General features: G+C 39.9%; 1 protein-coding gene across 1 annotated transcript; it reads left to right on the plus strand.

The window, feature by feature from the left end:
• The first annotated feature begins 1,252 nt into the window (after positions 1 to 1,252).
• cdkn1d (cyclin-dependent kinase inhibitor 1D) lies at positions 1,253 to 13,807 on the plus strand. Its single transcript, XM_080753957.1, has 4 exons — positions 1,253 to 1,392; positions 9,370 to 9,559; positions 9,937 to 10,273; positions 10,673 to 13,807. Exons 2-4 carry the CDS (start codon positions 9,374 to 9,376, stop codon positions 10,729 to 10,731), a joined length of 582 nt encoding a protein of 193 aa, XP_080610083.1. The 5' UTR covers positions 1,253 to 1,392; positions 9,370 to 9,373; the 3' UTR covers positions 10,732 to 13,807.
• The last annotated feature ends 2,232 nt before the right edge of the window (positions 13,808 to 16,039 follow it).

The following is a 16,039-nucleotide window of genomic DNA, read 5'->3' on the forward strand; positions in this document are numbered from 1 at the left end:
GTAGTCTAGCATAGGCTATCCGAGTGCATCTTAAAAATTATCATTATAAACATACAGGGGAGTAAGTTAAGCTATTCAATGTTGATTATTTATGATGAGGCTATAAACTTTACAGTGGGCTCAGTGTCACCGAGCAGTGTTTCCCAATGTCTGGACTGATGTTATCCTAAGCAAAGTACTGTGTTCTATCAATCTGTCTATCAATGTTATATGAGATACATAAAGTGGTTCCTGTGTAAACAAGCTTACTAGGATCTTCTTTTAGTTGCCCTTGTACCAGTGATTTGTACTGTCGTGAAACTGTACTCTTTCCTATTGCAAACTTCTAATACGTTTTTCAATCAATCAAAGACCACCAAGGCTTCTAAAGGCACCCTTTACAGGTCTCCAACATTGGCATTACAGTTTTACAGTGTACATTGGGATCCCAAAGATTAAACAAATAAAATAATAATTCAAACTGTGTGTGTGTTTGAGTGTGTATGTACAGTATGTATATGTATATATTCAGTGGTGGACAAAGTACTCACATTTCCTAAGTAAGGTATCAATATTGCAATATCGAAATACAAGTACAAGTCTGGAATTCACAATGTAAAAGTAATAATGTCCCATGCATTTCAACTTTTCAAACGTACAAACATCTTTTGAAAATAGCAGATCTACAAGCTCACTTGTAGATCGGCTATTTTCAAATGGCCAGAATTAATATATGGTTGAAGTGGTTAAATCAAAGTTGTACAGTACTTACGTAAATGTAGGCTACTTTACACCAGGGGTCTTCAACAGGGGGTCCCCAGAGTTACTACAGGGGGGCCTGTGGTTAAATATCTGAAAACACAAATCGACATGAATCCAAAGTACACTGATGATGGTGCTGTCAAACGATGAAACTATATGGAATCTATGAAAAGGTTTTGGGGGGTCCCTTCTCTCTCTCTCAACTAAGGGGTCCTTGGCCTGAAAACGTTGAAGACCCCTGCTTTACACCACTGTATATATATATTATATAATATGAGTGTGGGGTAGTCCTTACAAGGAAATGGCCCACTGTCTCTAGTAGAGGTTGTTGTTTTGGCCCCCCTGGCTGGATTCCAAGAACACTGGGATTGTTTTGATGAATACCACGTGATGTAGACCCCCCTCCCCCTCCCTTCAGGTCCATGACAAACAGACTGTAGTCACATAGATAAGAAGGGGGAGGGGTTCTAGGTGGGTAGTGTCTAGGCTACTAGCCTACTATACCTCAACGTGAGATTGTTTTTGTGTAGACTGTCACCAAGTAGCCTACGGATCGTCTCTCTGAGAACTCAGAAAGCGTGCTGTTTAGTATATTTTCCTCAGGATTTTCCCAGGATTCAATAATTACTTCTTGTGTTTCCGACGCTAATGGTAAGAGATCGTTGTTATCGTTGTTTATTGTATTTTTGTTTACCATTTTGCTTGTTAATATTTATTTAATCTGTTATCTGGCCCAGTGGGAATGGGCCTTTATATATTTCAATGCTATTCGTTGTCATTTTGCCTGCAGAGTGTGGCGTGATCATTTTAATGTCGGTTTAGCCTAAACGAATGCACTCTTAATAGGCTAAATGACGACGTGAAAAGTGCATCATCAGCCGATACTGTGGTTTTAGGGAGGTTAAGAAGGCACATTTGATTGAAAACCAAGATTATTTACGTGTCTTTGGTCTTACATTCTAGCTTCTGATGTCGTTTTGACAGGACACTTGGGTCCGTTTGTGTGACTGAGGCATCTCACTGACCCACATATTATTCGGTACTGATTACTGAACGACATGCGTCACATTTGGACTAGTTATGTCTCGGAGGTATAACATGTGTGTCATCATGTTTTGTGTGCCGTTTTAGTAATTGGCCCACACTTTACGACAATTACAAACAGACATTGAGCATATTATTGCATTGTTTTTGCCAGAAGTAAAAACAAATACAAAAAAAAAAATCTCGAGTTGAAGCTACAGTTTTCCCCCCAGTGGTGTCGTGTCGGGGGGACACCGCTAGGGGTCGTAGATCTGCACACAGCACCGACCGCGCCCACCTTTTACCACGTAAACAACTTTCACTAGAACAGCATGGTTCTCAACGGAGAGCTCTGGGACGATTTTTAGACTAAAATCTATAGCCTGCAATACTGTTATTCTGTTGGTATTCACCTTTGTTGCTTGGTGCATTCAATGATTGCACTCGCCCACAGTAATAAGAAAAAATATATTTGGCAATTTTTACACTTTATATTTTGCACTCAGTGTCAGGGAAGCCCAAAACGAGAGTGAATGCAGGCCATTTTGACACATATTTGGGGGCGCTACCCACACGTTTAGCTGTGCTGCTGTTCCTCGTTGTAAAGGTGACTGATGGAATTTTGGATCATATTCCATATGGATAAACAGTTTTCCCCAATCATAATAAAATACTCCACACAATGAATGAGACCACACCGGAGAATATGCGTTTTTGTGTTGAAGTTTAGTCAGAGTTCAAAGTACTGTACAAGTACAGTATAGCAAAATCACCCATCGTAAGCTCTCTGAGTACAAAGCATAATGATTCCACATATATAGTTGAATGTGTACAGCATAAAATACATTAGTCACATTATGATTGGACAATTAAGCATAACAATGGATCATGAGATGGTGTTGTGACTGAGTCTCGTGAACTCAGAAGCAAGGATGTAGAATGTTTTGGTTTCTCATTATCCAGTGTCCGGGACACTTTGACATTTCGCTGGTCAATCTTTCTGTCCCTGGAGTGGGGCAGATTCTCGTCTCGTGCATTAGTTATCAGATCAAAACATCATGGCATTGACTTTTAACACTGAGAATGATATCTATACCATGTTAAACAACAATAACATATTGTACTATCAATTCCCTCCTGAGATGTGTGTGTGTGTGTGTTAAATGTCAAGGCAGCATAAACAACAAGGGAAGAAAACATGGGTTAAACTTTTTTTTAAGGTATTTGAAACAGAACATAATAATTGAACAATTTAAGTCAAAAACATTTCGATAGTTTTTGAAGAGTAGAGTCAAAAGAACTGTATATTTCCAAAGGTATTTAAATCAGAATATCATAATTGAACTTTGTTTTTTTTTTTTAAGTAGAGGTAAAAGATTTTTATTGTCTTAATTATTAATTATTATATATATGTATTTTACAAAGGTTCAATGTGTCCAAGATTGATTGGAAATTATCCATGTCAAGCAAGATAAAAACACATCAGCATCACGCTCCCGGGTGGTTATTACAATTTGGGGCCGATTTTAGTCAAAACAAGACGAACTTGACTCTTTACCATAATTTAGGTTAAAGACAAAAGCATTCAAAATGTATTTAGACAGCATCCGAAAATCAGCCGTTTGGCGGTCATAATTCGTACACCTCCGAGGTTACCTTTAGGTAATGAGTGGTCTTAATTGTCCCTGCAGGTTGGGGACATTTATAGTGAGGTGTCAAACCGGAGCCGCCTTAAAGCCAACTGTCTATTCCTCTGGCTTTTGTCCGAGTCAAGGTCTAAAAGAAAACACTTTACAGCGGGAAAACGTGTGTGATGCAGTTTCATACTCACGAAATACATATGGACTTTTCAATCATCCTTTTTGACATTTCCACTTTGGACAGACATGCAGTGAAGTATGTGTCTGTCAACTCATTCACGCGAGCAGCAGGCATTGAGCAAGCAAGCAGCATAAGCCAAGCACATATTGTACCATATTGTACACAGAAGCAGCACCGCTCACTTTATACTTGGTTTGATTTTCCTGCTTTCATAATAGACAAACCGAAATGTAACCAGGGGAGGAAAATTGGATTAGAGATGATTAGACAGACAATATATCAAAAACATTTAACAGATGGGTTTGTCAGTCAGAACTTGATTTTTTTTCCTTTTTTTTTTTCTCAGAAGTCGTACTTAGTCAAAAGTAAACAAAATATATAGTACCATTATCTCGGGCGTCCCCAGGGTCAAAAGAGCGTTTGTTCTTTTCGGGACATTGTAATCCATGACAGTCACGTAGCAGATCTACAAGCTCACAACGCGTCCCATCGCATTGTGAGTGAAAGGGCAATGCCAGCCAGGTTCGGCTGGGGGGGGGGGGCTCTGTCAAGCCCTTCAGCATCTTGAAAACATGGTTTGCGTCCTCTGTTCCTTCCTAATGAGGTTTGAACATCCAGTGGTATCCAGCAACACATCCAGTGGCAATAATGTCAGCTTCGCACATATCCATTGAAATGTTCCAGGAAAGGTTTTAGGTATTGCTGGTAAATGGGAGTTCCCGATGATCTTCCAGAGTGATGTGAGGTCCGGGTTAAAAAAAAAGGTTCTAGGTTTAGATTGTAACATCTCATCCGTGTGTGTCCAGGATTTACACGATAAAAACACTGCTTCTCGGAGCAGGGGGCTTTTTTAGCTTGAATGGTCATGTTTCTTAAAAATGTTCTTGGGAGCGTTGAGATAAAAAGCTCCTGTATTCAACATCTCAGAGTCGCCTGAGACGGAAATAAAAAAATAAATAAAATAAGATAAGACTGAGACGAAAACGAAGACGTGTAAGCGTAAAGCATGAAGATTTCCGTCAGAACGTTCGGTTCTAGAGCATAAAGTGAAATCTCCTAATTAAAATAACCACGCTATTTCTTATGTGATTAAGTGGCTCTAATCAGCCGTATTGGGTTATCGTACTGGCCGAAGAGACATTCCTTCAGAACAAAATATGTTCTGGCCCCAAATAAAAAGATTTCTTCTCAGAACTTCTTGAAACAGCCGTTCTAGAGCATAAAATGAAATCTATATTGAAGTCTCGTACTGATACAAACCCAACCTTAGACAAGCAATCTCCGTGGCCAAACGGCTGCTATGTCCTCAAAACATGTAACAAAAAGCGACAAAAACAATAGACTACAAAACATTAAACAATAAAAACGCAGCTGTGTTAAGAGCTAGCTAGACTCTTAAGACAGCAGGTATAAACGTATGACCTGGGTTCTGTTGAATTAGGACAGTGTGTGAGAATGAAGCCCGCCTCTCAAGTCTCTGTGAGAGAAACTGTCTGTGTCCGGTCCCTGGTGTGGAACGCTGTGCCAGAGCCAACCCTGGCTGCCTCCATTTCGGCTTTCTTCAGACCGTTGTGAGATTTTATCGATATGTTGATGTGGGAGAGAGTCATCATATCCGAATTCCTTTCTCCATATGGGCAAAAATGGTGCAATTGTGGGGCACCTAGAAACAACCGGTTTCATTTCCTCATTGTCTATCTTAGCCATTAAAGCTGTTATCAGTTCATTCCCCAAGCTTTGGAGAGAGGCTTCAAGCTCAAAAATGGTGCAATTGTTCCGTTTGTAAAAAGGTTGTTTAGATTTCGGCAGGTGTTTTCTGCCTCCCTGTGCTCGGGGCGTCCCAAGGTAATTTCTCCTCGCGCAGGAGGAAAAAACGTGTGGGAGATAGTCCTTTCCGTGGGAGTCAGGGGAAACGTCTGATAATATCCCCGGCTGGTTGTTAACTGGTTCTAGCAGCGGAAGAGACCAATATCTCCTCGGAGCTAATCCGGCAATCGAATGGACCATTTGATGGAATTTTGGATCATATTCCATATGGATAAACAGTTTTCCCCAATCATAATAAAATACTCCACACAATGAATGAGACCACACCGGAGAATATGCGTTTTTGTGTTGAAGTTTAGTCAGAGTTCAAAGTACTGTACAAGTACAGTATAGCAAAATCACCCATCGTAAGCTCTCTGAGTACAAAGCATAATGATTCCACATATATAGTTGAATGTGTACAGCATAAAATACATTAGTCACATTATGATTGGACAATTAAGCATAACAATGGATCATGAGATGGTGTTGTGACTGAGTCTCGTGAACTCAGAAGCAAGGATGTAGAATGTTTTGGTTTCTCATTATCCAGTGTCCGGGACACTTTGACATTTCGCTGGTCAATCTTTCTGTCCCTGGAGTGGGGCAGATTCTCGTCTCGTGCATTAGTTATCAGATCAAAACATCATGGCATTGACTTTTAACACTGAGAATGATATCTATACCATGTTAAACAACAATAACATATTGTACTATCAGTGACTATAATCGCGATCGACGATAACAAAACACACGAATTGGTATTATTAAAGGGGAGATTTAATGGACCGAAGATACGTTTCCAAACGTTTTGTGGGTAGTTTGTATTGCTCTTGTTCAAACGGAACTTACTGAAGTGCAAAAGTCCGTTTTGGTGTGTAGACCAGTGGTTACCAAACCTTTTAGCTCCGAGACCCCAAAGAGACGTTTGCCTGGAACCCAAACTAGTGAAAAAAGCAGATCTACAAGAAAACAACGCGTAGATAGATCGGCTATTTTCGCTACTTCTAAACATTTATTTTCTAATTTATGTAATTTCTTAGATTTTTCTTTAGTCATTGCATTTATTTTTTTCATGAAAATCTTAGCTTTTTGGTAATGTTTTTTGAAAATGTTTTTAATTAAAAAAAAGAGGAAACCAAAAATAAGGGACCATAAAATTGTGTCCACGTCTGACGTCACGACCCACAAATGGGTCCCGATCCAGTGCTTTGAGCGCATAGCTAGTTTCATTGATTGATTGATTGATTGAAGACTTCATTAGAAGTTTGCATAGAAAAAGGTACAGTTTCATGACGTACAGTTCACTGGTACAAGGTCTACTAAAAGGAGATCCTAGAAAAGACTAAGCTTATTTCACTAGAAACCATTAAAGTAGACCTATCTCATATAAAAAGTGATGAATGCTATTAGCCTGCACTCACATTGCCCTCTGCCTGCAGGAAAGAGAGTTTTTATTGCATTTTTAAATGTATTCATTAAATCCGGGTTGAGGTGATGATGGAATGGAATAATGAGTGCTATTCACAGTCCGTTATAGTGACTCACTGTCTGGTCCGGCCTGGACAGTGGGCACACCTCTTTTTACTGCTGCACAGCCCCATTCATGCCAGCCTGATGGGTAATAAACTGGGCCGTTGGTTAGGCGGGTGAAACAGCATTGCAAGGAGGCAAAAAAAAATGGAAGGGGGGGGAAAAACTTGCGTAATGTAGAGTAGACGTTTGTTTGTGAGAGGGTTCAGAGGGACAAGAAAAGGGACGGTTAAGGCCCAGGTTCAGCCAGTTAGCAGGGAAACCTCCTCTCTACAACAAGGTAAAGTGATCCGTCTGTGGTTTATTAGAATTCGGATTCTAGATGTCTAGTTGACATACAAATGACATTCAAAGGGAATTCATTCTATCTTAATGTTCAATTTCATCCTTATTGACACCATAGGTTAAAAAAAAGACTGAGTGTTCTTTTTATTTTGTACAAGCTCCCATTAGGCTATTTGTAATTTTCAGGAATGGCAAGAATGGATAGGAAAAAACAAACAAAACTAGGAAAACAGGAGTATGTGTGTGTGTGTATAGTGAAGTTAAATAGGCTAAAATTAGGTCAGATATTCCAAAAATGGCAATGCTATGTGGGGATTGGAGTGAACTAACATCATCATGGTTAATAGGCCTACAGCTACCTTCATGGCTCGGCTCAAATGGGTTAAAACATAAAGTAGATTGTGAATCATTTATTGATCTCAATTATGATAAGATTCTGCAAGGAGAGCATGTGAATTCTACATACAGTACAGGTGAAACATGTCCATGTATCCATAAGGCCCCCTTACTTCCCTAATTATAAAGCTGTAAATCTATATAGCCCTACTGTATGTTCGGCATAAAGAGGAAACCGGACCACCTATAGGCTACACTGGTTGACAAATAATGGGTTGTTTGGGTCACAGACAAAGTTTTAAGTAAATATCCAATTATTATTTCAAAGTATTTAGACATTTTATTAAAAACAAGATTTTTTAGAACTTAAAAATAAAAAGTCAGAAATGTTTGGCTTATTGGAGACTTAATAGGTTAATAATTATTCAATAAAGTGGATTCAGCTCTAAAAGGAGCTATAGACAGACTGGTGGGGGAGGGTGCCAAAAGTAAAATATGACACCAATTACTTCATGATGCCAAGTAACAAGTACGGTAATTTACTATTACTTTTCAAAGGAGTAATAGTAACTTATTACAACTGTTATTACAACAAGTGGCTGTGAGCACGGCACTGGCCCAACATTCCGCGCTATGGTCTTTTTCTACGGTTGACCTTTTGCATTTGGCTGCCAGACACCAGAGCAGGTGGAGGATGGGGTTCAGTGGGTCAGTGGTTCCCAACCTTTGTTTCTTCATATAATGACATGCTAAAAGTAGTTGACTTTTGGGCTAACTCAAAACAGACTAGTAAATCAGGGTGCATGGGTGAATATACTGACAGGGATTTATTTGGTGTCGTTCTGCAAGTCATTCCCTGTAGTAATTACTCGGTGGGTTAGGGAACACATGTATCTGATCACATAAAACACCAGAGCACAGGAGGGCAAAATGCCAGGTGTGTGTGTGTGTGTGTGTGCCCGCAACTAAACTAGTAGAATCTGAGAAATAGACATTGTGACAATTGGGTAAATGTTCCCAGATAAATGCTTGTTTTATGCAGTAGTGTAAACTAACTATATAAGTAGATTTACTTAAGTACTGTACAATTAAGTATTTCCAATACTTTTACTTGCACTAAAACCCGGATCCAAATATTGTACTTTTACTCCACTACATTTATTTGAACACTTCAGCGTGTTCAAAACACGTGCGTGTGTGTGTGTGTGTGTGTAAGTGTGGCGTTTAAGCACTTAATGCCTTATGTGTGCACACGTAATCCAGGCCTATAAAAACTGAGATCACACCTCATTGAAACCTTGCAGGCCTGACACACTCCACACTACAACCAGTGGTCCTCAAAGTAAGGTCTGAAGTGCCCCAGGGGTTCTTTAGGGGGTCCCCAGCAAAGCGAGTAACTAGTTTAAACACGTGAACCTTATTTTATACGTTTCCAAGCTCACTACGAACTTGTAGACTGGCTAGATTTAGAAACATCCCGAAGAATGGTGAAGGATTTTGAATAATTCCGAAAATATTTAACACGAATCTTCTCCTATGGGGGTCCCTGGCACAAATTCCTTTCAGATGGGGGTCTGTGGCCAAATACATATCAATCTGCGGGTCATTGACCTGACAATGTATTTTTTTTTTTTTACTTTTATGACTATTGATAGGACAGTAGACAGACAGGAAATGGGGAGAGACGGGGGAGTGACGCGCAGCAAAGGTTGTCGGGAACGGGACATGGTGTCAGGCATCCAAGCCTATGTATGAGGTGTGCGCCGTCATGACAATGTTTGAGAACCAGTGCATTAAGCTTTGTGTGTGTGTGTGCTCTCACAGGGAAATGGAGATGGCTTCTTCACCAACATTGACAGCTTTGGGCGCACCGTCTGACTCGGACATGGCCACCCTGGGGGGCATCGAGGCCCTCAACCTGAAGGTGGGTCCGGTAAGGAGGAACCTGTTCGGCCCGGTCGACCACCGGCAGCTCCAGCAGGACTTCCAGAGGCTGCTCAGCTTGAGCGTGGAGGTAAGGCCTGTCACGATCATCGCCTGTTGTTATCTGAGATATAATCGCAATTATTTGTTTTCAATAACCTGTATGAATTCATCTGTTGAAAAACAGTGGAAATAGCAATTTAAAAAAAAGAAAAGAAAATAAGTATAAAATGATTAAATGCATGGCTTGTTTTCACTTATTTGCATTACTTATGATTACTGGTACGAGTCAGTGTCTTTCTTTGTACATTTAAGTTATTTGTCATGTCTTCCCTGTAAAAGTAAACCATTTCTTTGCTCCAGTGTTCAACATCAAAAACACAATTAAATTGTTAATCGCAATAATTTTTTTCGACAATATTAATGGCCAACTAACATCTGGCGATCGTCATTTCTCTACGGTGCCAGGTAGCCACCAAGCGCTGGAGCTTCGACTTCCAGGGCGAGCGGCCCACACCAGGCTCTGCCGTGCAGTGGGAGGAGGTGCGGTGCCAGGACTTGCCGGCGTTCTACCGCAGCTGCGCGGTGAGACACCGCGCTGCCGGGGTCAGCCTGGGCCTCGGCAGCAACGGCGCCCTGAAGAGGCGCTCGGCGTCACCGGCGTCCCCGTCCCTCTCGTCCGACGAGGGCTCCCCAGGGTCCAGCAGCAGCTCCTCCGGGTCGGGCGACGAGTACATGGAGTTGGCCACCAGGAGGTGCTACAGGCTTCAGAGGCCGATCAAACGCAAGCAGGCCAACATCACAGGTCAGTCAATCACAGAGAGTTGGTAACCAAATGAATCTTTAGCGTAGATCTGTAACTCTTGAGTGTCATCTGAAGTAGAGCACGTAGAAGAATTGTTATTTTGATCAACGTTTGCCGGTTATATCTCCAACTATGGTACCAACATCAATACAGCATGGAATTGTGGACAAAATCGTATCCAACGAAAAAAAAAAAAAAAAAAAAAGGTTTTGGGTCTGAGAGGCTAAAATCTCATCAATTGGTGGCCCAAATGCAGAATAAATAATGAACCGTGATATAAAAAGGGCTGAAAACCACCGGTTTAAATCGCACAACGAAATAGCTTGAAGCGATATGGTCATTTTTTAAATTCTTTGCGTTAACACATGTCCTCTTGTGGTGTTCTTGGCTTTTCTGCAGATTTCTTCAGGGTGAAGAAGCGGCGGTTCCTACATTATAAAGGCTCTTCTCGACAATAGAGAAGACCCGAGAGGTCCTCTGCAAAAGCCACAGAAGTCTCCCATCCTCTCCTCTGTATGTAGCACATTACTGACTGTTCAAAACCTCAATTAACGCGGGCTTAAAAGCCCCTCCGACAACAACAGATACCTTTTTTTTTCTTTTTTTCTCAGCACATGGAAGCTACCATTCTCCCAAGTCCACCAGACTTGGATTACGTTTTGTATATATGGTTTATACACATATTGTATACTATTTCTTTGAAGCTTGTATCGTTTTTAAAGCTTTTTTGTTTTCGTTTTGTTCAATTATACTGTGAAATTATTTGAGTGCACTCTGTCAGGGAATGACCATGACACTAGAAAGGGTCATTCTCAGGCGCAGGCCTTGGCTGTTATTTTTTATTTTTCTTCCAAGGTGCATGTGACCTTATTCCTCGACGCCTCTTTGTCTCTCGCCAAACTCATGGGAGGTTCTGAGTAGCTGCAACTATCCATTATTTTCTTTGTGATCATTCCATTGGTTACTTTTGATTAATTGAATAAGAGAGAAGCCCATTTTTATCTATATATATTATTATACATTTTTAAATAACAAATTATTAACTACTTACTGGAAGTGGTATTTTATACTTTTTGCATTAGCCTAACGGTGTCATGCAAAGATAGTGATCTACAAGCTCACGACATGAGTTGCAATTTTCATTTTGGATGTTTTTTGCCCACAAGCCGAAAATAGGAATCAATTATTCTTTTATTGAATTAGCGATTGATGTTTATTTGTATTATTATTATCGATTTGATCAAAATAATCAAATCCTATTCCTGACCCCAGCTACTTTTAGTTTGACCCTACAGCTTGGAAAGACTGGGCAGGACGAGGAAGTGGTCACATTTTGGCAGCAGGACTTTGATTAGTTCCAGGTTAAAATATGTAAGAAAGAATATGTTAAAAAAGAAAGAAAGAAAAAAGCAAAAAAAAAAAGAAAAGAAAAGCAACAAAGCAATGCATAAAACGAGATAAGATAAGGTCTTTCTCGAAACCTGTGCCATTGCCCTTAAATTATGCATTAGGTTAAAAAACACCAACAAAACAAACGATTAAACAAGGCGAGAGAAGTAATTATGGGCGACAACACTCCAACGTTGCCACTTTGTGTCTTTCCTCCATCTTAAGCCATTGACTTCTCTGTCCATAATAATCAAAACAGTCATTTAGAAAGCACAAATTATACTTTGTGCCTAACCTGTATTGAATTACCTATCTTGCTTTGTATAATTTGCATAATGGGGCTGTAAAAAAATCTATCTAGGACCAGAGGTGACCTTATGTGTGTGTATGTTTGTCAGCTTGATAGCTTTTTAACAATGTAGCATCTTCTACTCTTCACTTTGCAAACCTGTAGGGCTTTGAACACGTCCTCTTTCCTCTCTGAAGGGAATGTAGCATTGGCAGTTGTAAGGAGTGGATATTATGTTATAAGTGAGGTGAAATGTGTCACGTTTCTACCGCTGTGCAGTAGTATGGATGTGAGAGTCGTTGTGTGTTGTACATATTTACATGTGCGTCTATCAGTGTGTTTACCTGTGTGTGTGTGTGTGTGTGTGTGTGTGTGTGTGTGTGTTGCTTGTAAATTAGCCTTTGTGGCAGCTGGGATGATTTGAACCAAAGAGGAATATTACTACGCCATTTAACCACTTCAGCCCTATATGCTTTTGCCGTACGACAAATGGCAGAACATTATAAATGTGCCCAAAATAGGGAGGCTAGGGTTGACGTGGTTGAAACACCAATGCATCATCGACGAGTTCCGCTTCGACTGCTGCTTGAGTGAAAAGTGATGGGTCACAACACAAGAACTCATCTAATGCTTAACACACTCACTAAAAGTGGTTCAACGCAGACTGGAGAGAAATGTTAAATTAGTTTGAAGTGACCCGTTACCTACTCAATCAGCAGAGGGAAGTGTCCATTAAAAAATAAAATAAAAATCTATCTACCTCATTCAGTGATTTGTCAAAAATAAGTTGGACAAATCACGTTAATACCAAGGAAAAATAAATACATTAAAAAGATTAAATAAGGAAAAATAGGAACATTTTATATACTAAGTAATGTAAAATCAAACTGAAACAGAGTAATCTGGACCTGTAAGAGTCCATTTGTACACTCTCAGAGTTACAAATGGATAAATTAAGAGGATCTTGTGCCGTTCAGCCTGATAAACAGGATTATGGTGGTAATTTTACTTGTCGGCTAATCTCCATCATACAGAGTTTATTTTGTAGACGTTCAGTGGGATTTTATTCTTCACAAATGACATGTGTGTATTTGTTTATTTGTGTGTGACAGTCTGTGTGCTTGTGTCTCTTCTCAGCGTGTTCAAAACAAAACTTTAAAAGTATACAGTATATTAACTTATTTTGTATTTCAATTTGTTCAGAGGGATAACATTACAAATGCCCTATTTTTGATATAACTAACTGATGTTTTTTGTAACATATTTTGCACTACATTTTTGACAAGATAATTCTGATTCTCATGGTGTTATTGAACACATATTAGGCAGTGTTTGACAAAAAAACATGTAAAAAATAAAAGAAGAAAAACAAAAGGATTTCCCTGTCATTGGCTGGGGCACTGCCTGTATAGTCTCTGGTTTTTGAAGTATATACATAGATCAGAAATCTGGTGGTCAAAAACATACAAAGAGACAAATATATCTTTAATAAAACATAACTTCATAGCTACTGGGTCGTCATTTCCACGTCTTGGCTAACAGTCGGTGCCCCAACATTACCCCCGCCCCCCAAACGTTAGCTTTCCAAATTGACCTGTCGCAGGTTCAATTTTAGCATTCCTATGGCCAATTATATGCTTGAATGCATGGTAATCTCAGTAAACATAGTTTGTGATACTTTTATAGTAATTCATATTGGCCTATGTATCTTCTTTTAGTCATGTAATGAGAATTGTAATTGTATGGGAACAGAATCATATCCATTTTGATTGGGTTTTATCTGTATAAAAATAAATGTTGTGCACTGTTGGACTTTGGTATCATTTGGTTGTGTACAGTGTTCAAAATATAATGGTTAATAAATGATATTGACAAAAAACGTCATTGTTTGTTTTTGTGTGTGAGTTAATATAATTTCCATGGCTGTCAGAATCTCAGTGTTGCTATGCCAGTGTTTCTCAAATGGGGGTAGGTAATGCAGGCGGTACTCAAGAAAATGCCCCCCAAAAAAGACATGATATTATTCATAGTTAAAGAATTAAAAACATTGAAATAGGAGGGGGGAAAAACATGTAGTTTTATGTTACATAGTACCATGCACCTGGGATGTGCTTGAAAGCTTTATAGTTATTGACATATTATTTTTTGGCCACAGTGTTGAAAATAAATCTGCTCAGTGCTCAGGAGGCACCGTTTGAAACTCTTTCACTCCATTTCTTATTTATGATTTTATATTGTTGAAATGGGGGGTTTATCATAGCATCATAAAAGCCTCCCACTATTTATGTTTTTTAAAGGGGGTACTTGGATTCAGAAATTACTCAAGCCAAAACAGATTGAGAAACACTGCTATGCTATAAGTGTGTGAACTCTGAAAATAAGAGGATTAAGACCACCACCTAGTGGTCATAAAGTAATACTATGTCACAATGTGACTAGTTTACCAGTGGTTCTCACTCAGAGTGGGGTCCGCGGTCCTTGAGAGACCACTTTAACCCCATTTTTGGGGTCTGCGGCCAAATACATATTAATGTGGGGGTCCTTGACATGAAAATGTTTGAGAACCATGGCTTAAAGAGCTCCTTTTCACATGGGCAGTCCATGTGAAAAGCCTCCTCACCCAAGGTGATCGTATTCTAGGCTAGAGTGTCAGCGCTCGATCCTGCTCTTAAAGTGAATAGTGTGTAAACTTTTTCAAGTAAGTTATTTTTTATATCCTCTTTCACTGGTATATTTTTAACAATTTCCATTTCAAATAATGTTTTTGACATTGTGTATTTGGAGTAAAGTGGAGCAAAAAGGTTATGATGACACAAGCTAAGGTTCTCTCTCACAACAACATCTCTTACCCATTTGTCTGAACCCGTGATCAGGAGTCATCGCCAAATGTTGGCTTGTGTTGGACATTTTTGTAAAAAGAATCTTTTTTGCCACAGACATACAAAATGCGATGACAATAATATTACCAGAAACATTCCATTTGTACACACTCAAGAGTCATGGGGGTCCTTGAAAAATAAAACATTTGAGAACCACTGGTACCATAGTGTCATAGTAAATTAAGTGTAATGAAAAAACATCACATGGTCAATGCACACTGCACAGACATGTTGATGACCCCTGCCTGTGATTCTCAAGCTTTTTAATTACAACACCCAAGTTTGATATGCATTAAGGCCAGTGTTTCAAACTCTTACATTTCAAGGACCCCGTAACTCCGAGAGGACTCCAAAGGACCAGTAAGGGTCCATTTGTAGATCTCAGAGTTACATCAGACCTACTATAACTACAGTAGGGTCCATGGGGAGAATTCTGTTTTCAGCTTCACCTAGCTTACGTGGTTCTCAAGCCTTTTCGTGTCAAGGAACCCCAAAATGAATTTGGCTGCAGACACCCATTTCAAACATGTTTTGTGCCAGGGCTCGCAGGCTACATCATACCCCTCTGCTAGGTGACCTAGCCGGGGTTGATCAAGTCCCGACTTACGTCCCTGAAGCTACCCACGGTCAGTCCCATTAGGGAAAGACAAGGCCACACAATCCACCACTCCAGAAATACTCTGCCGGAACTGAGAGGTAAACTAATCTGGCGCTTGGAAGGACTAGGCTCTGTGGGTTACCCCTGGACAGGCTCCTCCTACATACATATACGTACATATACATGGAGCTGAAAACGGTTAACCACCCACTGAACTCTTGACGGCACGCTCGCTTGCTCACTTATACATATACAAGTTATGCCTACACCGAAGTTTATCACACTATGTGAGACTGAAAGTGAACGAGAGGTTGGAGGGTGTGTGGTTGGTAGAGGTGAGGGCCTGAGCCTCCTGATGGGGGGAAGTGGTGGGGTGGAAGGGGAGGAGGTGTGAACTCACTGTCTCTGCTACTGTGACAGAGGAAACAACAGGAGGAAAGAGGGTGATATCTCATCATTTTTATAAAAGAAAGACCACCCTTCTCTATGGTTCATTCTGTTGCTTAGAGGTTAACTGTTTCAAATACCTGCCAGATGAATTAAAGTCATTACATTAAGGTAGAAATGGCTGAAAACATTGAGATCCAAGAGGAAGATGATGATGACAAAGA

The sequence above is a fragment of the Nannobrachium achirus genome (assembly GCF_963921795.1).
Source record: "Nannobrachium achirus genome assembly, chromosome: 23".
Classification (NCBI taxonomy): Eukaryota; Metazoa; Chordata; class Actinopteri; order Myctophiformes; family Myctophidae; genus Nannobrachium; species Nannobrachium achirus.